Source organism: Corvus cornix, chromosome 15 (assembly GCF_000738735.6).
Source record: "Corvus cornix cornix isolate S_Up_H32 chromosome 15, ASM73873v5, whole genome shotgun sequence".
NCBI lineage: Eukaryota > Metazoa > Chordata > Aves > Passeriformes > Corvidae > Corvus > Corvus cornix.
Window position 1 is genome coordinate 3,302,118 of NC_046345.1, and position 24,513 is coordinate 3,326,630.

General features: G+C 42.4%; 1 protein-coding gene across 2 annotated transcripts; it reads left to right on the plus strand.

Moving 5' to 3' along the window:
- Positions 1–1,162: 1,162 nt before the first annotated feature.
- On the plus strand, positions 1,163–21,225 carry BCL7A (BAF chromatin remodeling complex subunit BCL7A). Of its 2 annotated transcripts, XM_039561105.1 has the most exons (7): positions 1,208–1,396; positions 5,472–5,580; positions 9,160–9,241; positions 11,927–12,023; positions 13,891–14,058; positions 16,658–16,779; positions 17,607–17,745. In XM_039561105.1, the coding sequence occupies exons 2-7, from the start codon at positions 5,546–5,548 to the stop codon at positions 17,676–17,678; spliced, it is 576 nt and encodes a 191-aa protein (XP_039417039.1). In that variant the 5' UTR covers positions 1,208–1,396; positions 5,472–5,545; the 3' UTR covers positions 17,679–17,745. The 2 variants fall into 2 exon arrangements, with proteins under 2 accessions (XP_039417038.1, XP_039417039.1); XM_039561104.1 differs by lacking the exon at positions 5,472–5,580 and having other exon boundaries at positions 1,163–1,396; positions 17,607–21,225.
- Positions 21,226–24,513: the final 3,288 nt, after the last annotated feature.

The following is a 24,513-nucleotide window of genomic DNA, read 5'->3' on the forward strand; positions in this document are numbered from 1 at the left end:
AACAGAGATCGCTGTTGTGTACTCAGAGCATCTGTGATTGTACAATTAGCACGAGCAGCAAGGTGTGCATTAGGGAGAAGTTAATGAAGGAGTCCATCAGTACCACACCAGAGCTCGCAGGTCTGTGACAAATTTCCTGCAGAGCATCACCTCCCATGTAACTCATTTACCCTTTATGTTCGTGTACTTCCATGGATCTCTGTCGGAGCTGAGCCTCCACTGCTCAAAAGCAGCCCAATTCCATGGATATTACTGGAATTATTTAAAGCAGCTGAGAAACTTTATAAGCACTGGGGGGAAAAAAATCAAACTCTGCTAATTATGGATTATGCTTCCTGTTAAATAGGGGACTACATTGCCCATTCCTGTGTTCAAGGTCTGTCACAGCAACTGGTGCAAAGGTGGCAGGGGTCTCTGTCGCCGCCCTGCACAAAAACCCGTATTTTCTCTATATGTAAAGTGCTTTGAGGTTTTTAAAATCCCTGGATTTTAGGACTGGAGTTTGCTTTGTGGTAAAGTGTAACTGTGCTCTTGATGCTGCTAGACTGCACTGGTTTATCACAGAATCACGAGAATCAATTTGGTTGGAGAAAATCTCTGGGATCCTCGAGTCCAACCCTTGACCGGTCAGCACCTTCTCACCTAGACCATAGCACTAAGTGCCACATCCAGTCTTTCCCTGAAGGGGAGGTGATTCCACCACCTCCCTGGGCAGCTCTTGACAGCCCTTTAGACTTGAGGCGAGCTGAAATCGGACAAACTTTTTAGTTCTAGGGTAACTTACGGCCTGAGCTTGGTGGAAGTGGGGAAAGAACGTTGTCTTGTGCCCGCTCCAGCGAACACTCGAGGAAAACCAGCGACGGGAACTCTGGAAGCCCCCGGGCGCGCGGGGCCGGCGGCCGCCTCCGGACTCTCCGCCGCGCGGGCTCCTTCCCGCCCGGCACCTCCTCCGCAGGTCCCCGCCGGGGGCGGCTCGCTGTCCCCGCGGTTCCGCGGTGTCCCCTTAGCCCCGAGAGCCGCCCGGGGGTCCGACCCCCCCTCCTCTCCCTCACGCCGCGGCCGCGCTTCCCGCCACCCGCCGTCCCCTCACGGCGGCCGCCCCTCCCCTCCCCGCCGGCCCCGCGCGTGCGCGGAGCGCGGGCCCCGCCGGGCGGGCGGGCGGAGCCGAGCGGAGCCGCCGAGCGCAGCCGCGCCGAGCCCCGCGCAGCCCCGGCATTGTGCGGGCGGGCGCCCCGACACACGGACCGAGCCGCTGGCCGCGCCGAGCGCCGCGTTCCCCGCTGAGCCCGCCGCCCCCCAGCAGCATGTCGGGCCGGTCGGTGCGGGCCGAGACCCGGAGCCGGGCGAAGGATGATATCAAGCGGGTGATGGCGGCCATCGAGAAAGTGCGCAAATGGTGAGCGGGCCGCGCCGCGCCGGGACCCCGCGCCCGCGTCCCCCCGCGCCCCCCGCGCCGGCCCCGCGCGGGTCCGGGGCTCGCCGGCGGCCGCGGGGGCGGGGAGCCGGCGGCACCCAGCAGCCATTTCGCTCCGGCGAGTCACATGAAGGCGGCGGCGGCGTGTGAGGGCGAGAGGCGGCTCCATTGTGCGGCCGAGCCCCCTCCCCGCCGCCCCCCGCCGCTCCCCGCGGACCCCGGCCCGCTGCCCCGCGCCGCGGGTCCCGGGCCGGGCGCCTCGGGCATGGGCGGGCGGCGGGGTCGTGTCGGGCGCCTCCCGCCGCCGGCCCCTACAAAGGGCCCGAGGAGCGGGCCCGGGGTGGCTCCGCCGCCCGCTCTTCTGGGTGGAAGTAGTGCTCGGAGAAGTGTTCTGGAAAAAAAGAAAACACCTTGAGAATACCCCTGTGAAGCTCCCGAGAGGTGGTTTTTTTTTTTGTCGTTGCCTGTTTGTGTATTGATTTCACCTCCCAAGTTCCCGGGGTTTGCGCGTAAAAGCGCAGCAAACCCAAGCGCGATCGTCTCCCACCGACGCTCCGGGAGAGAGCGCGAAACTGCCCCTGGCACCTCTCCTAAATCATAAAATAAAAGGTTATACCCCGTGTGAAATAAGTCCCTCTTGTTAGGCCTTCAACGCGTTTTGGCATTTTCCCGCTTTTGTCTTTTTTTTTTTTTCTCTGCTTTTGTTAGAAAAACCCACACGAGGTGTTTAAACAATGCAGTAAAGCGGTCGCCGCCGTGCTCTGCATGGTCGGTCCGGGGATTTGGGATGGGATAAAGAGCAGTGCCGGTGTGACTCAAGAGTGAATCTTTCTTCCAGCAAGTTAGCTGACTGCTCAGCAGTCTCTGTGCATGTATCTTAAAATACTTCCTTTAAATGTTTGGAATCCACGGGGAAATCCCTTGCGTTATTGTTATTGTGCATCACTCAGCTGGTTCGAGGCTTTGAAATCAAGGGGACACTTCTATTGCCCTCCTCAGCTAGCGCTTTGTTTTCGTTAAAAGAAAAGCAAAATACAGAATTCGTGTTCGTTATTAGGGCGAAATGGATTGTTAAGTTTTAAATGGCCTTGAGCACATGAATGGGTCCGTTGGCGTGAGCCGGACAAAGAATCGGGACGTGTGTCCAGTAACGCCGGGCACGGGATGGGGATTTCAAAGAATCCAGCCATTGTGTGGGGAGCCGGAGCAGCCCCAGCACCGCAGCTCGGGTGGTTTCAGGAACTCTCTTCTACTCGGGTGTTGTTTTTAAGTGCAGTTTGCTGACTGCTGGGCCGGTTTTGGAGGGTCAGAACAATGTGCCGCGGTGTGACAGGACTTTTGTTCCAACGGGAGCGTGGTTGGATGTGTGGGACTGTTCTGTCTGTAGGTATTTCATTCATGAGTGCAGCACGCTCCTTTTGAATCCTGGTTTGTGGAATTCAGAGAGAGTAGAGACAGAAGCTTGGCCATTCAACAAAATACCTAATTTATTTATTTTTTCTTGGCAAGGACTCTCTGCCATCATGCCCGTTGCTATGGCTCTTTCTGTAAAACAGAAATCTTATGATATAAATAGATTTTTCTACATTTTAACCTTCACGATAGACAACTTGCTTTAAAGGGTTCCTGTACAGTCATGCAGTGTTTCTGTTGATTATTATCAGAAGTATTGATATGACTTTCTGTACGTGCACTTCACAAGTATTTACGTAAAGCAATTCTCTTATTTTTAAAGGAATCATAATTTGAAGGTGACTCTCATGATTACCCCCTACCTGCAGTCAAATACAGTGGGAAATTAGCAAGAGAGATTCTGTGTTTTGTGGTTTCAGTGTTTTGAGAAGACTTGGCTTGTTAAATTGAACTTTCCACACTAGCAATTCCTGCATCTTCAGAAGAGCCACATCGGCAATTTCCAAGTGTGCAGTTTCATTTGCATAATAGGAGCAATTTGTTGCCATCCACAGCTCTTCTGTGGAAATGCAGCCACTGAAAATTAAAATACCTTGCGTCCAACATTTCCTAGAACAGAGTTTTGTGACACTTGTGTGCTCGGGGTGGTGCGTGCCAGGGATGGGCAGGGAGACAGACTGGGCTGTGAACTCATCCGAGGGGACATTGGCTTTATCCAGAGCTTTATCCACCTGTGCAGGTGTGCAGCACCTTGCTGTGCTTGGTATTCCTGAGCCCCTGTGCTGTCACATCTGTGCCTGCTGGAAGGCAGCTTCCATCAGGGCAGGCTTTGTTCCTTAGAAAATTAGTGTTCCTGGACAGCCAGCCCTTGGATGCAGGTCCTCTGTCTTCCTGTCTGTTTCAGGAGCGCGTGGCACTTCTGGTTATTGCTGGAACTTAGTAGTAAACAGTGAAGTTGTTACATTTTTATCTTGAGATTACTGTAACCTTATCTCCTTTGTTTAAACCTTGCTCATGAATGAGCATCTGTTTTGGAAAACACACAGCACGTGGCTTACAGAATACACGGTTGCCTTGTGTTTGTGTGGCAGAAATGTTAAATTTCCACAGTAAGAGAACAGTTCTACCTTTCTTTAACAATACTTAAAATTCTTTTCTCAGTCTATTTAAAAAATCCTCTGAGATTAATTTGTCACAGTGAATGGTACAGGATTGGTTTTTTGTCTTTAAAGGTTGATGGGGACGTGTAGATTCCAAGTGGGCTCCAAGAAAAGAGGGGCAAAAACTCTTATGCCCTCAGCCAGCGTAAGAAAAATACTGGAGACGTGCTTGGTTTTTGTCAATGTCTGATTTATTAAATGAAGGAAAATGCAGACATTTACTGAGAGAGAAGGGATGAGCAGGAGGAAAGCTTAAGTGGTAGGATGTCTTAGGAGGCAGTGAAATAATTTGCATGTAGCACTGCTGGACTTTCAGACAGCTGTGCAAACATTTAAGGGTGGAGGTCTGGAGTACCTGGTGGGGATAGGTAACCCTGGCTTTAGAGAATGCTCTAGGAATTGGGAAATCCGACTGTGTTGCCTTGTCTTTGAATTGCAGTATTTCTCAGAAGTCCTTCGACCTTCTTCTGACCCATCAAAGCCCTGATCTGGAGGCTGATAACACCTTAGGGAGAAGAGGTGAACCCGGACAGCTGGTGAAAGTACTTGGAGAAAGTCAGGGGAAGAGTCTCTACAGGCTGTGTTACCTGGTCCCGTTGGCTGGGATTGTGAGCTGTGGCTGTTTAGGATTTCTAGGCAATGCTGCTGTAGCTTTTCTGTTCACTGTCTCCATTCAGACTTGCTAAAATGTTTTTGTGTGGTATGTAATGCTCTGAGATTGAGCTTCTGTAGGTTTTGCTGCTTGTGCCTCCTTCTTCAAATAGGCTTTCGCTCTGAAAAGGAGTTAATGACATAGAACTCCTTAACATGATGTCTTTGGAAAAAGGCTGTTTGCTACTCCCAGATCACTGCTTTAGCCTGGCTGTGTTGGGTTTCCTGCTAAGATTGTAGTTCAGGTAGTGGCAGTTGAAGTAAAAATACCCAGTGTATGTGCAGGAATGCTCTGAAGTTCTGTAGTGGCCCAAACATGCTGTTACCATGCTTGAATTATGATACCTTTTTTTAATTCTGGCTTGTGATTATTTCTTTCTGAGCCAGGATATGCTCTCTGACTTCAGTAGAACTTGAAGTTAAAGTTTTGTAATGTGTAAGCCATGGTTCTGTCTGCTGTGAGCAAGGTGCTTGTGGCCACGTGGAACCAGGCAGGGCTTGCTTTAAGCCATGCTGGCCTGTGTGCATTACAGGAGACTCCCCAAATGTGCTGTACTGAGATAAACTCAGAGAGAAGGTGTCTGTGACCACATGGCCTTGTCCAGTTACCCTACATGGCATTTTATTGTATTTGCAGCCTGGTCAATAAACACCATGTGTGTTTGGGGCTCCTTCACGTTAGTCACTAGACAAACATCTACTCAGCAGTAGGCGTGCTCGGAAAAGCACGCCTACGCTTCAAAAAATCATTTTTTGTGCATCTGACAGCACTTTTTGTGTATAATAATGGCATATTCTTTCCCATCCCCTTTCTCTTTTGCTTGATCCCACAGGGAGGTCATAATTCTGTGATTTTCACCAAACTCTGTTGCAATGCAAGTGAGTGTGATGTGATAAATTCAGCATTATGACGTCACTTCGTGATCACCAGCAGAAGATGGGGTATGTGGGAGCAAATCCTTGTGTAAATGCAGATCACCGTGATGAATGGTAGTCATGGGAAAAGGCCAAACAAGTGGGAAAGCCTTTCCTTGAGTGATATATTGGCAGTAAAGGCTTTCTGTGTCTCTGCTGTCAAATGTTTCTGGCACTCACTGCTGCTGCAGAAGCTGCCTTGACACTTTCTGTATAAGTGTAATATACACTGTTGTGTTTGCTCACCCGTATATTACTTTTATACGTGGAATCTGATGTTCATCTGTGGAGCTTTAGTGTTACTAAACAAAGTATAAATATATTTAAGAGTCTTGGGTTTTTTAGAACGGGGAATTGAGTATATAATGATGTAAGTTCTGAGATATTAGTATGCCTCAGGCATGAGCGCTGAAGAAGTGTTGATACTAATGCTTACCCTTTGTACCCTTGGCTGTCCTTTAAATTCTGTGCAGATACAGTTCAGAATTTAAAAATGCTTTTACACAATTTCAGATAAATGTAAGGGTTTGTTTCTGTTGCACTGATTAGTTTCTGAATTTACTATAACTAAAATATTGAAGATACTTTTCAGTGTGGAAGATTAAAATTAAAAATTTTATTGTATATATTTTAGTTTTGCCATTTTCTGGTGTTGTTACTCCTGAGTCATTCATGGAGGAACAGGAGAGCTTTGAAAACAGGCAAAATGGGTTTTTTTGTAAAACTGTGGAGTTTTATCAGCTAGACATGGACAAGTAAAGTTAATAATTACCACATTTTTAGCCTGATAAAGTGTCAGGCTGATGGTGTTACATTAGCCATCTTTTCCAATCCAACAGTCAACACAGAGATCAACCTATAGAGAATAACAGGGGACGGTGCAGTGACAGATATTGCTCAGTCATCACTTATCGAAGGTGGAATAGAGTGACGGGGGTGGAATTCTGGTCAGGATCTTTGGGTGGGTGCAGCAGACAGGAAAACAGGTGAAGAAACTACTTAAGGTTTCACAACAGACTGAGCACAAGAGTTCATTAATTCCTCATTCCTACTCCAGCACTGGGCCGATGAGGATATTCTGTGGTTTGTGCAGCATTTCCCAAACTTGCTGCTGTGGGCAGCATCAGTAAATTATCAATTCTCACTGAGTGAAAAGGAAAGTCCCTGATCAGCAGGTTGGGATGGTGTCTTTGCACAAAAGATTAAAAAGTGAGTGTTCAGAGTAGAAGTGGGTTTGGGGTTTTTGTTTGCTTGTTTGCATTTTGGGTTTTGTTTTGAAATGGTAAGGCAGTAAGTATTACAGATAATATTCTAAGCTTAATTTGCAATAAATGTCTTAAATCTTGAAATGATTTTACCCTGTTGATCTTTAAATGTCTGAAATTCATTGCGTTTCTTTGTTAACAGATTTGTGTTTGTGCTGCCAATGCTTTTATTAAGTTTTAGAGGAGGTTGTCTTTCTTTTTTTCTTATTAATACTTTCATGGTCTTAAACTGTCAATACTGTAAATACTTACACATGTAAAATATTTGCATAATAGCACTGTGATGTTGGGTTTTCTTTTTAGCCATAAGTGTTTGCAGGACTGGGATGTTGGTGTACTTCCATCACAAAATATTCTTATTCCCGTTGTTGTCTGAATTACTGTGTATTGAAATCAGCTTAAAAATCCCTATAGCTGAGGGTTATCAAAACTTAAAGTGGTACATAAGAAGCTCAGAAGAGTTAAAATGTCAGGGCTAACTTTAATACTAGAAGGAAAAAGTTACTAATATAGGTTTCCTCCTGTGTTCTACAGTCTGTCCAGTGAAGATGCTGTGTGAGGCTGCTTTGAGATGCTAACAGGTATCTTGAACTTTTGGTTTTCCAGTGCAGCATCTCTAAGTAATATTTTGCTGTAGGAAAAGAATAAAATCTTGATTTTTAAAAAAACATTTATTCACCTCTCCCCACACCCAAAACAAAACCCCAGCTGGTTTTATTTCCATAATTTCAAAGGTTTTCTTTAGTAGAAATAAATCTAGTTTGTCTTGTATCCTTAAAAAACCCCAAATTATATCATGATCATCTTTTCACAATTAAGTATGCTCTCATTATTGACATGCCCTCATCTCCACTGTCATTTTATCGCATGTAGAGCTCCAAATTAGAGTGAAATTGGATTTTGACATACTTCAGCCACCTAGTGTACCCAAATGGCTGTGTCTAAACACATTGAGGGAACACTGCTCCACAAAGAGCAGTGGGAAAGAAATGAATTTGAAATAGTTTTGGACTTCAATTAAAATATCATTATGGACAGATCCAAAAATGTATCAAATAGTCATACATAATTTAGTTTTGCTTTTGTTCTTAATTAAACAGGAAAATGCCTCTTCTAAAGGGAAAATACAAGATTGGGCTTTAGTGGCTAAAACAAATAGGAGGATGTTTGTGACATTTGTACAGTGTGGCTGCTTTTGATTCTGGAGGCCCTTTCTAAAAATGGAGCTATCACATATATATAAATACATATATTTGGAGTCACATCCAGCTTCTCCCATCCTGCAAAGAACATTTTTTATTTTTTTAATCTATAACTGGATCCCAAATCTATTATTTAAACGTGCTTATGGAAACAAACAAAAAAAAGCCTGAGATCTCATGCCAAATTAATTTCAGATGTTCCTGAATATTTAATGGAATCGGTCTTTGTTGTTAACTTTTAATCGATCCATTTGCAGAGCTGCATTGCAAACCCAGGAACCAGCAGTGGTAATCTGTGACCTGAAAACTGATCACAGAAACGTGATGAAATTTCTCTGGCATTATGGACCTTCTTTTAATGCCCTGATGTGCAGAGCTCAAGGAATTCATCCCTCAGCCGAGCGCTCAGCATCCCTCTCCAGCCCAGCACTGTGACCCCCTAAGGCAGAGCTGCCCTGCAGCCACTTTTCCTTCACAATTTGTCAGTGTCACCATTCACGGCTGGCAGAGTCTGCACACAGTGCCTGAGGTTGTGCTTTCCCCTCTCTGATAGCCTCAGCCTTGCCTTTCCCCAGAGCTGGGCTCTCCAGAGCCTGGATTCTGCACCATGGCACATATTGCTCCCCATGAGGCTGTTGGTCCTGTGGCTGGAATTGCAGAGCTGTCTGTCAGGGGTGTGGAGTGAACATTAAATTGCCAGCAGCAAATTTCTGCCCCCAAATAAACCTCAGGTGGACAAAATGCATCTAGATTTCTAATCCCATTAAACAGCTTCATGACAATCAAAACACACTGGTCTGTCTAAACCCTCTTCTGCTGTCTAGAAACTTAAATGAAAATTGTAGGCATTAAATCCGCATTTTCAATTGCTGTTCTTCTTAACTTTATCTTTAATTCAGATCTTATTACTGCTACTGCAGTTACTCACCCAGTCAAGTAACAGCCCTGAGAAATCTGGAGGTTAGCAGTGCTCTAGCAAGTTGTGAAATGCAAAGAACAATTTGCACAATGCAGTGCTAAAGATGATGTAATAGAGATCATCCTACTTAATAGCCTGTTTAAATCCTTGACAACTTACAATAGTAGATCACTCTCTTCTGAATCTGAAGTTTAACTTCTCCTGCATTGTAATTTTATAGGGAGAAGAAGTGGGTGACAGTTGGCGACACATCCCTAAGGATTTACAAATGGGTACCAGTAACAGAGCCTAAAGTGGATGATGTAAGTATCCTGCAGTATCTTGCTTTTTCCAGATGCAGTTGCTCTTGTTGAAGCAAAGTCGAAAGAAATATTCTTTGATTTTCTTTGAGCCTTTAAGCTAAGACTGGTGTGGGTCTTGCAAGCTGCAGGGAGATGTTGATCTCTACAGCAAGTGATGTTGATGGGTCAGTGTGTGACAGTCTCCCTGGAGTCAGCTGGGATCAGTTCTCAGATAACTGTTAAACATGCAGCTGAAACTGAGTTTTAAACCTTTCAATAACTGGGAGGCAGGGAGGGTAAGTTTTGACATGGATTATTTTTCCCCTCTTTCTCTCTGATGATTTAAAGAAAGTAGCTGGTTTGGAACAGGGCAGAGAGCATATTCTATGTGTGGGTCACTGCTATTCTGCTCAAAAATAGGTTGCAAAACACTGACATGAGGGTAGGAATATCCTGTGGCACTGGGATCACTTGTATTAAGATGTCCAGCCCAAGTGATACAGCAACACCATGCTTCTGTTGTCATGTGTGTTTTCCCTTGATAAATGTTCTGTCTGTGCATCATGTTTATGTTCTTTGTGTGCACTGTTCATGTGGTGTTGGCAGAAGTAAGTGTAAAAATCAAAGTCGATAGGACTTGCAAACTGCCTTTCAAAATGATCGTTGCTCTCATCTTATAAATTGTAATACTGTGATAGAAAGAACACTAACCCATGATACCACAGTAAATTAATGATACAAGAGAAAACATATCCTAAGTTTGGTACTCCTTCCTTGGGCTGTCACGTGCTTTTACTTTACCTGAAATAGGAGTGAAGGCCTATCTGGACGAAAACTTCTCCATTAATAGATGTGCAAAATGGTGGTTTTTCAGACAAGACAGTGTCATGACCTTGTCTTATTCAGACTCCAAATTTAAGACCTTTTTTTTTTTATTAGGGTTGTTTTGACTGAGTTTGTTTATTTCTATACTTTGTTGTCCCACAGATTTCAGGGACTGTCAGAGTTGTGGGGGTTCTTCCATTGCTTGGGCAGCATCTCTGTGAAGTTCCCCCTTGGGAACTGGGAAACCTGTTCATTCTTTCTAGTTGTCAAATGTTTGGTCTGGATTTTATTATTAATAGTGCATAGTGGGGGAAAATTGTGCTATCCATATGAGAGGGAGTGCAGGGTTTAGGATATTTAGGCTCATGGCTTCTGGCAGTTGTCTTCCTGCTGTTCAGCTGTGCCTGCAGGATGGGTGCTGTGGGACTTGGAAACGGAATTTCTAAGTGAGCTTCTGGATGAATTTTCAAGGTCACTGCTACCCAAAGTCAGGTTCTCTATTATGAAGAATGGGTTTATATAATGGTCTCTATGTGCAGAGTTTAATTGTGTTTCCTGAGCCATCATCTTTAAGTTGAGGCTCCAGATTTGCTGAAATTGGGACACTTGTTTAAGACCAGTTACATTGATGTCCTACAGTCACATTCTTTTCATTTTGGGTAGAGGCTGTTGTGCAGCTGCAGTTGTTGCAGGCTTGGTGTTGCAAGGTTTCTGTCTTACTGCTCTGGAAGGTCTCACACAGAACACAAGCACATATATTTTAACAATAAATATCAGGCAGGGATAATTTCGGCTATTAAATTTTATTGTGGACATCCTTTTATATCCAGTTTCATCCAGACAATATATTTGCTTTTCACTAAAACAGGAGAATGGGACCTTCCCTATTTCAAGTGGAAGTTGTCTTTGATTTTGGTGAACAGAAATTAAATTACTTTCCCCATCATGTGTTGCTCCTAAGACACTTTGACATTTCTCTGCACTACAGTTAGCTTGGCTCTTCCTCCTACTGGTTGTAGAAGGCTGTTCTGGAACCTCATCACTTTGATGGTTAAGCCTCTTTAAAAAACACTTCTCAGCTTAAATTGCTCACAGTCACTTTCAATATTTCTTTTCTGGCAAAAGTGTCCTTTTTATCTTTAAAAAATGACAAAACCAAACCTGAGAGAGATCATGACCCCTGTGACCTTTCGTTTTGCAAAGGTAAGGAAGTCCATGTGCTCTCGCCTCTGTTTCATGCATCAGCGAGTAAAATCTGGCTTCTCTGAAATAAAAATACAATTTGGAAACAAGCTTAATAATCTGTTTAAAATAGAGAGAAAAGTCCCTCCAGATATCACTTGTTGAATTTCTTCTGCAGTCTTAGACAATATTTGATTGTGGTTCAGTTTCATCCCTCGTTGGGGGACAGTTTCTGTCTGAAAGGATGGGCTGAGAGCATTCTTCCTGGAGTCAGGCTTTTAATTGTCTCCTCAGCAGGCAGGATCTCCAAAAGCGGTGCAGCTGGCTCTTTTTCCTGTGAGACTGATTACGTCACCTCCTAATTGCAAATGCTGCATCCCTTAGCAGGCACAGATTCCCCACGTGATGGATGCTACGGTCCCTTCCTTTGTCTTAATCCTTGTGGGTTGGGAGCAGGTTGGGACCTACAGTTCACACAGGGTTGTTGTGCTTGTGCTCTTTGGTTTAGGTCAGTCTGATTTTTCTTAATCCATCTTCCAGTTTGAATGAAGAAACAGCATTAGTTTTAGAGAAGAGGGTTTCATTTGAAATTGTGAGCTGTTCTTACAGAAGCGCTGAGTGGGGAGGGTTTTACACAGCAATGTGGATTTCTCTGCATGGCCGTAGTCTCATTTGTGTGTGGGGCCTTTTGTTTTTCAGAAAAATAAGAATAAGAAAAAGGGCAAAGATGAAAAATGTGGCTCTGAAGTGACCACTCCAGAGAACAGCTCCTCCCCAGGGATGATGGACATGCATGGTGAGTGGGAGAAGGTCAGACCCAATTACCCTCTTACACTGCTGTGAAAGTGTAAACCAACAACCTCAGCTTCTGCATTGCTCCGATGTATGGACTTGAATCAAAGTGAAAACAGCATCAGATCTCACTTGGTACCTTGGATGTCTCTTCTGTGGATGTACTAACTTGTTTAAATGCTATTTTTATTTGGGCTATGAGTGTGAGGGAAAAAATACTGTTGGTGGAGCTAAATATGAAAATAAAATGGAAATACCTGTCATTCAAAGCACTGCACTCAGGTGAAGTAATAACTCTGTCGAGTTTGCTGCTTGAAGAACCAAAAGACCCCCAAAGCCTCAGTGGTACCTGCTATAATTTAGGCAGGTTTTGTACTTATTAACTTTCTAACTGATAAAGGTCAAGAGAATTCTTCAAGAGCCAGGAAAGAGAGCTCTGGTTCTGTGGTGCCTTCCTTCTGCTGCAGCTTGATGAAATTAACTGCTCAAGAAAGCATTTTTTGTTGGCCAGTCAGGTACTATGAGGTCAATTTTATTTCAATTAATTTTCTTTTTAAATGTGACTTTTGAGTGTTAGCCTGGTGTTTATTACAGAGCAGCTTGCACAGCTCAGCTCTGCTTCAGGTTTTTACCTTCTGGGTGTTTGGATAGCAATTATGGCTGAGAACGCAGCACTGTTTGAGCTGATAAGAGAGGATCACGTTTTAGTGGGTTGTAAATTTTTAATTTCAGTTTTATTTGCATTTGTGTTGCCTCCTGGTTGCTTTTTGCATTGCTGAGAGCAAGTGTGGGCTTGCAGTTAAAGGAGTGAGCAGGAGTTTTGCAGATCTGGATTAGTTTTTCATCTGTTTCAAACTTTTTAACTTTTGCCTTGATCAGATCATTTAATTTTTTTAAGTCTTGATTCTCCCATCCATGAGGTGAATGTACTACTTGCTTTTTTTATCATTTATCACCTGTGTTTTTAACTGTACAATTTCACACTGTACAGTTTCGTGATAAAGTTACTGTGGTCTGACTTCAGGCTGCTCTGGAGAGAGGTGGTCCCACCAGCAGCTCTGTGTTCCTGAAGTCCTTTGGATGTAATAGTTGTACAGATGCAGAGGGAGGTGGATTGACTTGTATTCTAGTAATTTAATTCACAATGTTTTGCAGGCTTAGTTTTCTTTAGGGAGCAGGAGCTTCCCTCTTGGTTATCCATGGATGTTAGTCTGGCTTAAAGGAAGTTGTACCCCACTACTGTCCATAAAATAATAGCTGAGCTGCTTAAACCACTGTCACAGGGAGAGGGCACAGGCAGAGTATTTCCTGTTATCTACAGATTGTGCTGCAGAAAATTCCTGTGATCCAAGTCTTTGAGGGCTAGAGAATATTCTGGACAATTATCGCTTAGAAACTATTGATATTGGGACTGGATGTTACATTTTACCTTGAAGAGGTTTTGGGTTGGTATTTTTTGACCTTAAGGACACAATTCAAAAAATATCTGCTCATCTGAACATTGGAGTGATGAGTATTTGTAAATCTGCAGCATGAACTTACTTAGCCCTGTGTTATATGAGATCGTCACTTCAGTTGATCTGGTTTACTCATACTACAAAATTCTGGGTTCTTTGGGATCAGATCTGAGTAAAACACTCTTGATTTTAATGTATAAAATTTGTTAGAATTAGATTTTTGGTTACTGCTTGAAAACTCCATGGGCTGTTGTGGAAAAAAGTTGGATGTGTAGTGTGAGTCTAAATGATTGGACTTGATCCCTAATGAACTAAATTATATCATGTGTTACCAGGGAATAATGTCGAAGAATTAAGGTGTGCTTTGTACCTTGTCAAATCAAACTTTGTTGCTTTCCACTCCTCTGTTTACAGATGACAACAGCAACCAGAGCTCAATAGCTGATGCTTCCCCAATAAAACAGGAAAACAGCAGTAATTCCAGTCCAGCACCAGAGCAGAACTTGGCAATACAAGCAGACGGCACTGAAGTCAAGTCTGACGAAACTCAGGCAGAGGCAAAGGAGCAGCCTGGTTCAGAAGGTGAGCTAGGAGGGCCATTTGAAAGCCAAACAAAAAGAAGTTATCCTTCAGTGTGTTATTTATTTGCTTATCCACTTTAAGAACTGGAAAATAACAATTTGAAAGAAATGGTTTCTAAATTCTCAGCATTTATGTGAAAATGGGCCACAGTTTCTCTGACCTACTGGTGATCTTCCATACAACTGGAAAGGTCACACTGACATTCAGGGTCTTTTCAGAGAGAAACAAACAAAATACTGGTGTATTGTTCCCAAATCTCAGCCTTGAAAGAAGAAATAATTTAAAATCATATTTGAAATGGCTGCTACGATGTAATCACACAAATCCTTGAAGGTATTATTTTGTGTACATCTGTGGATGTTTGCTCTCTAGTATGACAGTAAAATAGAGGTGAGATACTTTGAAATTACTTTTTTAGTTGTGTAAACTATAATGCAACCTTTCTTTTCTCTTAACCCTGCTAGCTACCTATTCAAAAGTTAGCTCTGAGTTCTGTCCTAATTTTCTAAAAGCATTACAAGATTCTATTGCAGTTGTGCACAGATTAAAAATACATGTGGGTTAAGAGATTATTCTGAACCTCACTCTTTAAATGGTATTTTGGGTAATTGAAACATGCTCTGTATTTATATTCTTGGAAAGATAACTTTCTTTGTCCTATTATAACAGATAAAAGATGTCCTTAACACCATTCTAATAATTTGGTTGCGGAATTGTTCCCGTACCAAAGCAATTAAATTATGCCCTCCTGATTTAGTTCTTCACTCAGTAGATCCACTGACCAATTTAAATTTAGAACTTTTATCTTGGTAATGCCAGAGTGGTTAAATATATTAAGTGTTGTCATTCTTAACTGGGGTTCAAATCTGACAGCAGAACCAGCACCAAATGGGAATAAATCAGAACATCATTTCCTTCAAAGAAAATCTCCACTTGCATATTTGGCCACAGTAAACAGTAAGGATTTACTCCCAAGTCTAATATTGTCTGAACCTGCTTATGTGAAGCTGCTACATAGCATACATGTTCCCCTGGCTAAATTTAGGTTCAGGGAAAATCATACCAAGTCCTCTGGATTAGTTCCAGCACCAGTTATTGTAAAATGAAAGGGAGACATAATGGCAAAAAACACCCGCTATGTGGGTTTTTTTCAGTTGGTTAAATGCTGTGTTAAACAATTTATTAAACATTTATCTACCTTGTTGTGATCAATCAGAACCCTGCAACTGGGACATTATTCAGCTGGTCAGGGTTAATGACCTTGCACGTCTATCTCATGTTACTCCACTGAAATCAGGGAGGTTCCTGTAAGCCAGTTTGGGTGGTCAGAAATGCTTAATGAGGAATTCTTAAATAAGGTGGATTCAAAGCATTCTGCTGTGTGAACAAGTCCTGCAGGCGTTGGAATAGCTTTGGTGGTTTAAGGTATGGATCCCCTTGTCCAAAGGTCAGCAGCAGCCTGAGTGTGTCCTCAGGAGCAGCTGGAAGAGAACAGCGGTGATGAGCTGGCTTTGTCACGGGGAGATGGGTACATGGCAGAGTGCTCCTCAGCTCAGTGGGTGCTGAGACATACACAGCAAAAATTGAAACTCAGATTTCTTTGGACCCTTGGGACTTGTTTCTTTATCAGCATGAAGATGCATTTCTGGTTAGACATGGACAGGAAGAGAATTCTGCCCAAGTTTGCTGAATGTGATCTTTGAGATGCTCATCATGGGCGTCACTTTGTCTTGAATTCAGAAATGCTTGTGATGCTTTTTATACAGTACACCACAAAAATATCCATTACTCACTGGTTATGGCATCTTCATTAACCAAAGCTGTCCAGCAGTTTTGTTTGATCTTGCATTTCTCTTCATCTGGAATAAATTCATATGTTCTTTGGGTCAGGGATCTAGGAGTACATTTTACATGTCCCTGTCCCCTGTTTAAGTAAATGGGTGCTTTAACCTTGAGTCTTCTGTAAGTCTTGTTTTGAGAGAGGGAAGGGTTTAAAAAAACAACCAGTCAACCAAAAAAAAAAAAACCTCCCAGTGAAAGCTGGAAGCAAGTAACAGCTGTAACAGGCTGGAGGACTTCTTCACACCTATGCACCAGAATTAAAAATTTAGTTGTTAAGCTAGTTAGCTGAATTGTATCTCAAATGTAGTATCAGGTGAAAAAAAGGATTTTAAATATATGGCTGAATTTTGATTCAGGTAACTTTATTCTCTCTGCTTAACCACAGGTTTTTAGAGCCATTAGTTGTAACAATTCAGCCCTTTTGCTTCTGGTTTGAAGGAATTCCCTTGCAGTCCAGACTTGTTTGCTGAGGGCTCGGACATCCTGTGTGAGGCTGTGCAGGAGCTTGGCTCCCTCTAGGGTCTGATCCTAGGGTCTGTGCTCTGGCAGCAGGAAGGAAAAGTTCTGGCAGCAGCCAGGTTGTGATCCTGGAGTTTGAGCTTAATTCACCATATTCGTACACTTGTTAGGTGTGTTGTCGTTAATGGTTACAGTGTGGGTGAAATGTGTGTGCTGGGGATGTTGCTGATGGAAAGACATCCTGGAAAGCTCCTGCTGAAAGCTTTCATTTGTTTAAAATTATTTCTTGACATTTCAGATACCTCTGATGAACAGAATTCACAGTCTTCAATGGAGAATTCCATGAATAGTTCAGAGAAAGCAGAAATTCAGTCCTCTGGAGAAAATGATTTAATTACAGAGGCATCTAAAAACTCTCAGGTAACTTCAAGTGCAAAAGTCAGATTACATGGTCTTGGAAAAGCTTATTTTTACTTAAAAGCAAATGTAAGGAGGACAGTTTCGTATTTCCATTGATTTCCAAAGTGAGGACAGTAAAGCAGCTGTAAAGTATGAAATGTGCCTGGGCCTGGTTTTGTGGTGCAGGTGACTGGCTGCTTGAATCTCACAGAACTGGAACAGTAAGACCAGATTGGTCTGATGGGTTTCTCAGTTTATTAAACCAGACCATGTTTTTAAGGGAATATTAACATTTTACATTAATAAATTGCTTGGAACAAACCTACTGGACCCTTTGAGGACCATTCAGAAGTAAAACACCTTCTATAAAGGTAATTGCTTATGGCAGTTAGGAGAGTTAATTTGTGGATATTTGGGTGTTTACTCACTGAAACACTGAAAAATTCTGGATGGGTGGGAGGAAGAAATTATCCTTGCAATTGTGCCCTTCTCAGGGCAGGACAAGTCCAGATCCTCAGGCAGAGCACCGCTCCTCCTGGTTTTGCTGTGGGTCCTTGGTTTCAGTGCACCCTCCATCGAGGCTGTTCCTTGGAATATTCACTGTGGGTTTTAGCCTGGAACTAGAATTTTGCCCTTTGTAGACGACAACAAGTGCAAAGATGCTGAGGTAAGATGTAAGTAGAGGAGTGACTTCAGGCAGCACTGGGACATGTTCTGGCATCCAGGGATGCTTTGTCTGGGACACGTCACACACCGGGGAATTTGTTGGTGCTGTTTGTTTGATGTTTATGGTGCCTGAACTTCAGTGCAATGATAACGTGGCTGTTTTTCTTTTCCCCCTCATTAAGGACTCTGAAGGAGTGCCACCTTCTAAAAAGATGAAAGTAGAGGCTTCCCAACAAAATGTTGAAGAGATTTAGACTATAGATTTTTCTGGTCAGTTTTTATGTAAGGTACATCAGTGGGCTTAATTATAGAACAACCTTACTTAAGCATCTTCTCTTGGATGAGGACAGAACTCCTAACTTTTCAAGTTACCAAGCAAAAATCCAAGAAAGCCTAACAAAGGTTTAACTTCTCAGACACTGAAAACTTTTTCCTGTGAAACAAACATTGAGAACTTTTAAGTTACTGTCTCTGAAATGGTTGGAGTAAACAACTCAGGAGGGGTCTACGCACTGTTTCTAAAGTCAAAATTACAATTATGTTGCTGCTGTATTTTTTTTTTTCATTTCTCTATTTAACATTGTAAGATATTTAAGGATGGTACAGGTCAGGTATTAGCTTTCATGTGAAGTTCATTGTTCTGGCGTGATGTCTGCTTTTGTTTTGTGCCTTGTGTTCTGAAAACAGTGCTAACTTTTAAAAGTTGTTTTGCAACTGTCTCCTTTGCAAAGTGGCCTATGTTTGCATAATGCCATGTAGTAAGGCTTTTTTTTTTTTTTTTTTCTTTTTTGTTCGGGGTTTTTGTTTCGTTTTTAAGTTTTAAATCCCTGGTGCTTAAATTTTTAAACAACTATGAATCAGGAAGCCATTTTCACTCTTGGAGTCCAAGGAGAAAAAGGAGCTTGATATTTTATTTTAGCAGCTATAGTGGAGATCTTTTATTGAATGCATGGCATTCGCAACTGTAAATTTGGTCTTCTAAATACTTAACTTCATCAGAAGTTAACATGATCTGTTTACCATTTATAGTCCAGATCTGAATAGATTATAACACAGGCACTTAAAATACTTACGTATTAGGTCCAGATCTCTGTACTGGGTACAACTTGCTTTACAGGAAAGTTCCACTATGTACATAAATAGGATCAAAGGGATTGATGCACAGTGAGTTTATTTTCAATTGGTCTTTTTTGATATCATGTTTTCACTGAACTGGATTTCATTGTACTGTTTCATTATGAGATGTTTACTTCTATGTTCCAGGAAAATACTGTATTGGGGGGGAGGGGGGTTCCTTATTCTCTTTCAGCAAGTCTTGTAAATAAGCCTTGTTGTTTCCGAAGTCCAGTTCCTAACACCAGTTAGGAATGTTCCTTCTCTTCCAATTACATTGAAGTGTGCTTATGCTAATTAAACTAATGGAAAGGCACAAGGTAGGTGCAGCTCCCCTCAAATTCCTGGCAAGCAGAAGTGTGGAACCATCTGCATCAGGTCACGAGGGTCTGGTCTTCCAGTGGGCTTTGTACTTCCAGGGAATAAACACCCGGTGTCGGTGGAACCGCTGATCTCCCACTTCCATGCACACACATCCATCCATGTGTACACACATGCTGCTGGATCGGGCCCTTGCTCTGCCTTCTCCTGGTGTGGGAGATGGAACTTGTAATTTAAAATACGATCTCACAGCTCTGGAGATGGTTGCGTGTAGTTTGTAAGCTGAAAAACTGTAAATACTTTTTTAGACGAAAAAAGATGTTGCTTCCAGTTGATAACATTTTTTCATAAATTAGGTCTTCGTGAAGCTTATTTAGGTCTGAATTCTCCAATAGTGAAAATGGCTTGCACCTAGACTACTGCATTACGTTTGCAATTACCACTTTATTAGGAAAAATAATGAGGAATTGGGGGGAGGGAAAAGGGGAGGGACGAGTGGGGAGCCAATACTGACCTTCCGTAAGATGTTTGTAGGATTGAACCCCAAATAACCTATGACACTCAACTTTTCCTTTATGTTGAAATAAAACATTTTGGATTTTAACTGAATAAAATCTGATTGCAAATCATTCATGAAAACAGCGTGCTCCCTAATAAGATTTTGGGATTTCTGGTCTGATCATGAAGTCCATTAACATTCTGAAAATAAGGAAATGAGGAGCCAAAAACTGAATTTGCACGATATATGCAATGAAACGGTAGAATTCTCTCTTGAATTGTGTGTATGCCTAAAATGTGGATAACTGGTCCATGACGATTGATTTGTATGTATATTACATTCAGATTTAAGTGATATTTTGTGAGAAGTTCTATTGATATATTAAATGGGCAAATCTAGAAAGATTCAAACTTTTAAATATTTTTGATTTACTAACTTTTCGTTATTCTTAATGCTAAAACAAAACAAATTGATGCCACCTTTGACAAGTAGTTGTGTTTACTAATCCCTCTCTTCAGGTGCATCGCAGCAAGTTTTTAATTTTCATTTTGTAGACGTTTCCAAGGGAGTAAATAGACTTTTCATTTAGGAACTAATTCCTGTACTTTAGGAAGAAATAAAATATATAAATAGCACTAAAAATACCTCAAATTTTTCATTAGATAGAAGCATTTATTGGCATTATTGACATCAACAGGTTTAATTATAAACTTCCTTTTCTCTCCTGTGGCTTCTGCTCAGAACTGTTCATTGTTCTGTGGCTAATGAGACAAGGCATCATAACCATCTTCCTAGAGGCTTTATTTCTGAGGTAGAAATCCTTCATGTACAGCTTCTACAGAATGCATTCAGATCTTTTATTTTAACCAGAGATTCTAGTGACAACAGACAACTGAACAAGCAGATAGATTTGGGTTCCTTAGACCTGTTATTGTCAGTCTCTGGGGGAAGAGACTTTGACATTATCTGGTATAAAGAAATCCAAAATAGTGTATAAGACTGTTATTAGTCTTCTTTTGAAGTGCCTGATAACATTTATGGGCCAACGGATGTGATTGAACACATTTTAATGCCAGAAAGTACAGATGGGACCAAACCAGAACATGGAATTCAAATCCACCTGAGGTTTGAAACCAGATCTAAATCCAGCTTTTTTTGGCTTGGACCTATCTCTACCCAAAACTTGTTTTATGAACTCACTGTATAAGGGTTTATTGAAAGCATTGAGAGGTGGAGCAGGAGGAGAGATGTAATTTTTTTCAAGATGACTGAAAGTTCTCATACAGCTGATATTTTAGAAATAGTGCAAATATCAAGAAGTGCTTCCTTGCTACAATGCTGAATGTTGGAGCTTCAGTTACAAATAAATAAATAAATTAAATAACAAAAAAAAAAAGATAAAAAAAATAAAAAGAAACTAGAAGCAAGCAAGTAATTTAGCTGAGTTGGTGGAACATGTGGGAAGGCCTTCCGGATAATCGATTTACTCAGCCAAACATTTTATAGCAGAACTATTCCTTGGAATTTTTATGCTTGGGAAAGTAGTTGTTAAACATTCCAAAAAGTGCTGGCACTTACAAAACAACAAAAAAAAAAATCAACAAGGCAGTATAAAATATCGGTTTTGGGTGGCTATCTTCATACATAAACATTGTCATGTTTTGGAATGTTCTTTATATCTAAGGGCCTGTTAGAAGGTGTAATGAATTTTGTTTTCTTCAATACCTAATCGTTTTCCATCTTATGATTTGTGTGTGTGTGTGTTGTACAGCAGTATAATTTTTCACTTATTTATTCCATCGGTAGTTATGGTTTGTACAATGTACAATGGTTTCATTTCAAAATAAAATAAAAAATCACAACATGAATGCTGTGTGAATAATTTTTATCAAGAAATTTAATCTCAGTTTTGTTTTTTTTTTTAAATTTGCAATAAATTTCTGTTTCTATAAATAGTATTTTAAAATGTGCGTTCTCTGGTGTTGTCTCGTTTGGTAACGTGTAAAATGATCCACCTTTGAGCAGTCCAAAGGTGTCTTGATAATTGTGTGGTGGGGCAGGGGCAGGCGGTGGTTGTAAGAACAACAAACAGATACGGCCAATGTAATTACAACAATCTGCAGAATAATTTGGTAGTTTCAGATAATTCAAGTACCAAATTCCTCAGTTGGCGCTCAGTTAATGTGTTGTGGTAACTTAAATTGGAGGGGGGAGGGAAGGCAGAGTGTGGAAACGTGCTTCACTTTGGAAACGAGCTCGAGTCTGATACTTGCGAGGGTAAAACTCCAGAAGAGTTTTGGAAAGATTCTTTACATTCAAGATAGATATAAAGTGTCCAGCTTATTTTTAGTGTTCTGTGTGCTCTGTCCCAAGGTGGCCTGGAGTTCTACAGGCAGCTCCAGCCCACTCCTACCTTGGCTCTGTTGCCCCCCTCGCATTTACTGGGCTGCTTGTAACATCCTCACCGACCCCTTACATTCACTAACCTGGGAAGGAAACTATTTTTAGTTTGGTTTTTTTTCCTTCTCCAGATTAGTGAATTAAACCAGGAGACGCACATCAAGAAGTTCCATACGGGGTGGAACTGGAGAGAGAGGAAAGGACAGGTAGAAGCAAGGCTGTAACTCAAGATGGGTCCCAGAAGGAAAGGCCTCTGAACAGGTAAGGCTTGTGCCAGGGAGCGAGCAGCAGCAGCCTGGAGCAGGGCACGGCTGGAGGTTGTCCTTGTGGTTTCCTGGGAGCAGGAGAGGCACGGAGCCCCGGCGGAGTGAGGCATGCACGGCTGGGCCGGACTCCCGCACTCAGCCCCGGCCCAGGCTGTGAGTAAGATTCCTTGAGCTCTTTCCCTCATCAATAAGGGAATGCTTATCTTCCTGTCTGTAGATTCGGGAGGATAATCTCACCACTAAGTGGTGTGGGATATACTGTGGGTATTAAACAGCTTGGATGGCTCTGTTCAGTGTGTATTACAGTTGAATTCTGAGTCCTCCTCCTGTGCTAAAAGCCTATTTCAAGGAATTGATGTTCCTTGAAGGAGCATCATCAGAAGCTGGTGGCCTGTGTTTCACCCTGCACTGTGGATTGATGAAAAACAGTAAGAAAAGACACACTCAAAAGATGCTGTGGCCTCTTAGTGTTTCCCCGTGCCTCCTGGAATTCATTGCTGTGGAGGAGGAGAGGATTGCTGGCAGTCTTGAACTGTTACTGATCACCTAAAAGCTCATCTTAAAAAGGCAAACCAAGAGGTCTGTCTCCAAAGTAAGTGGATTTATTTTAAGGGATGCCCCTTGCCTTGCATCTGGCAGAGGAGAAAACCCTGAACTTTTATTAAGTTAGTAGTTGTACCTTAAGGCTGCTGCCCTTTCTTTAAATGATGGTGTACTCCTAACTTCCTAGAAAATTGCACTGCTACCTAATGACTTTATTTTAACAAGTCACCCCTCTTTTCCTACAGGAGGAAACACATGTGGCTTGCTTAGAGTTTAGTGAGGTCAATGTACAGGCTGTTGTCACGGAAGTACTTTTTACAGTGCTGCTACTGGTGTGATTTTTTTAGTTCAGGTTTAGTTCTTAACAAACTACATGGGAGACTTTTAATAAGTATTGTTAAACTGAGAATGTTATTTTGAAATGTTTTAATTTTTTTGTACTTAAAATATTCTCAGAATGCCTTGCTGACAGGCAGCACTTTATTTTTTTAAAGCAGATGTTAATATAAAGTAGCAATAACCAGCTTTGAAGCTAAATATGAAGGGCCTTTTCTTCAGAATTTGAGTCATATGTGATGCTGACTAAGAGCTAAATGCTAGTTTTGGTTTTTAAAGATCTGAGACAGCTCTCACGTGATGTGATCATTCCTTACTGTTGCTTTCATATGTGGGGAAGTGTTTGACCTACCACTCCTCCCCTAAACACAGGGATCAGCCTTGATTCCATGCTAATGGGGAATGTCAGATCATTGCATGGGCGTAATTGGGATATTACAGGGATGCCTCTTCCCTCCTCGCCCAACACTTGCTCTCAATTTCTTATGTCTCCCTTCATCTTATTTCTGGTTTAACACACCAGAAAAAGAAGCATGTGGCTATTTAATGTTTGGAAGCTTTTTCCCTCCTGACGGTGGCTATGTAGAAGAGCCTGTTTTTTTCATTTTAAGTGTGAGGTCCTAGAACTGAAATAATATATGCAATTAGTATAAATGCTTTGGAATGTGCGTCCTAGGATCTGACTGCTCTCCTGGTCACAGAGGGTTGCACTACAGGGCAAGTTTGAGATCTTTTCTCTTGACTTTGTGTACACATACATGCATGGGGTTTTGTGCTGTAGGATGATGCTCTCTCCCCACACCCGCCCTATTGCCATGCTTTTATGTTCACCTGCAGGATCCATTGCTTCCTTTATGCTTTTGAGAAGGATGAAATCCGATCTTGACTTCCCCTGGAACAATTGTGGTTCCTTTTCACGAGGCACTGAGCAGGTACTGGGTTAGGTGTGAGCCACCAGTCTGGCAGCAGAAGCTCCATGTCCTGACGTCTCTGTGACTCTGCAGGTTTCCAGCTTCCCTGGCTGCCCTGGCTTCTTGCAGACTGCTTCTGGAAAATAATAAGCAATTCAGTGTATTAAAGACAGTTTAAGTATTTCTAGTGCAATTGCTCTCTCAACATTCTTCAGCCGTTTCTGGGCTATCCTCTACATCTCGTGTTCCTCACAGTGCCTTAAGTTTAGGGATGTTATCCATAATCGTTAGGGCTGGAAGGGACTTCTGGAGATCGCTCAGTCCAACCCTCCTGCCCAGGCAGGGTCACCTGGAGCAGGTGACACAGGAACGCATCCAGGTGTGTTTGCAAAGTCTCCAGAAAGGGAGAATTGTGCTCTGCCACTCTCAACGTAAAGGAGTTCTTCCTCACGTTGAGGTGAAACTTTTTGTGTTTCAGTTTGGTTTAAAAAAAAAAAAAAAAAAATCCTGCTGGCTGGAAGTCCCCGCTGGATCATTTGAATCAGCTATCCTCAGAAGGAGTGGGCGGGCATTCCTGGCAGAGGGCAGCAGTAATGCCTTCCCCTTTTTTTTTTTCTTGGTGAGCCCGGTGGAAGCTCGGGGTATGCCCCGTTCCCCCCCGCCGGTGCCGCGCTGCTGACGGGGGCAGGGCGGCGGCGGG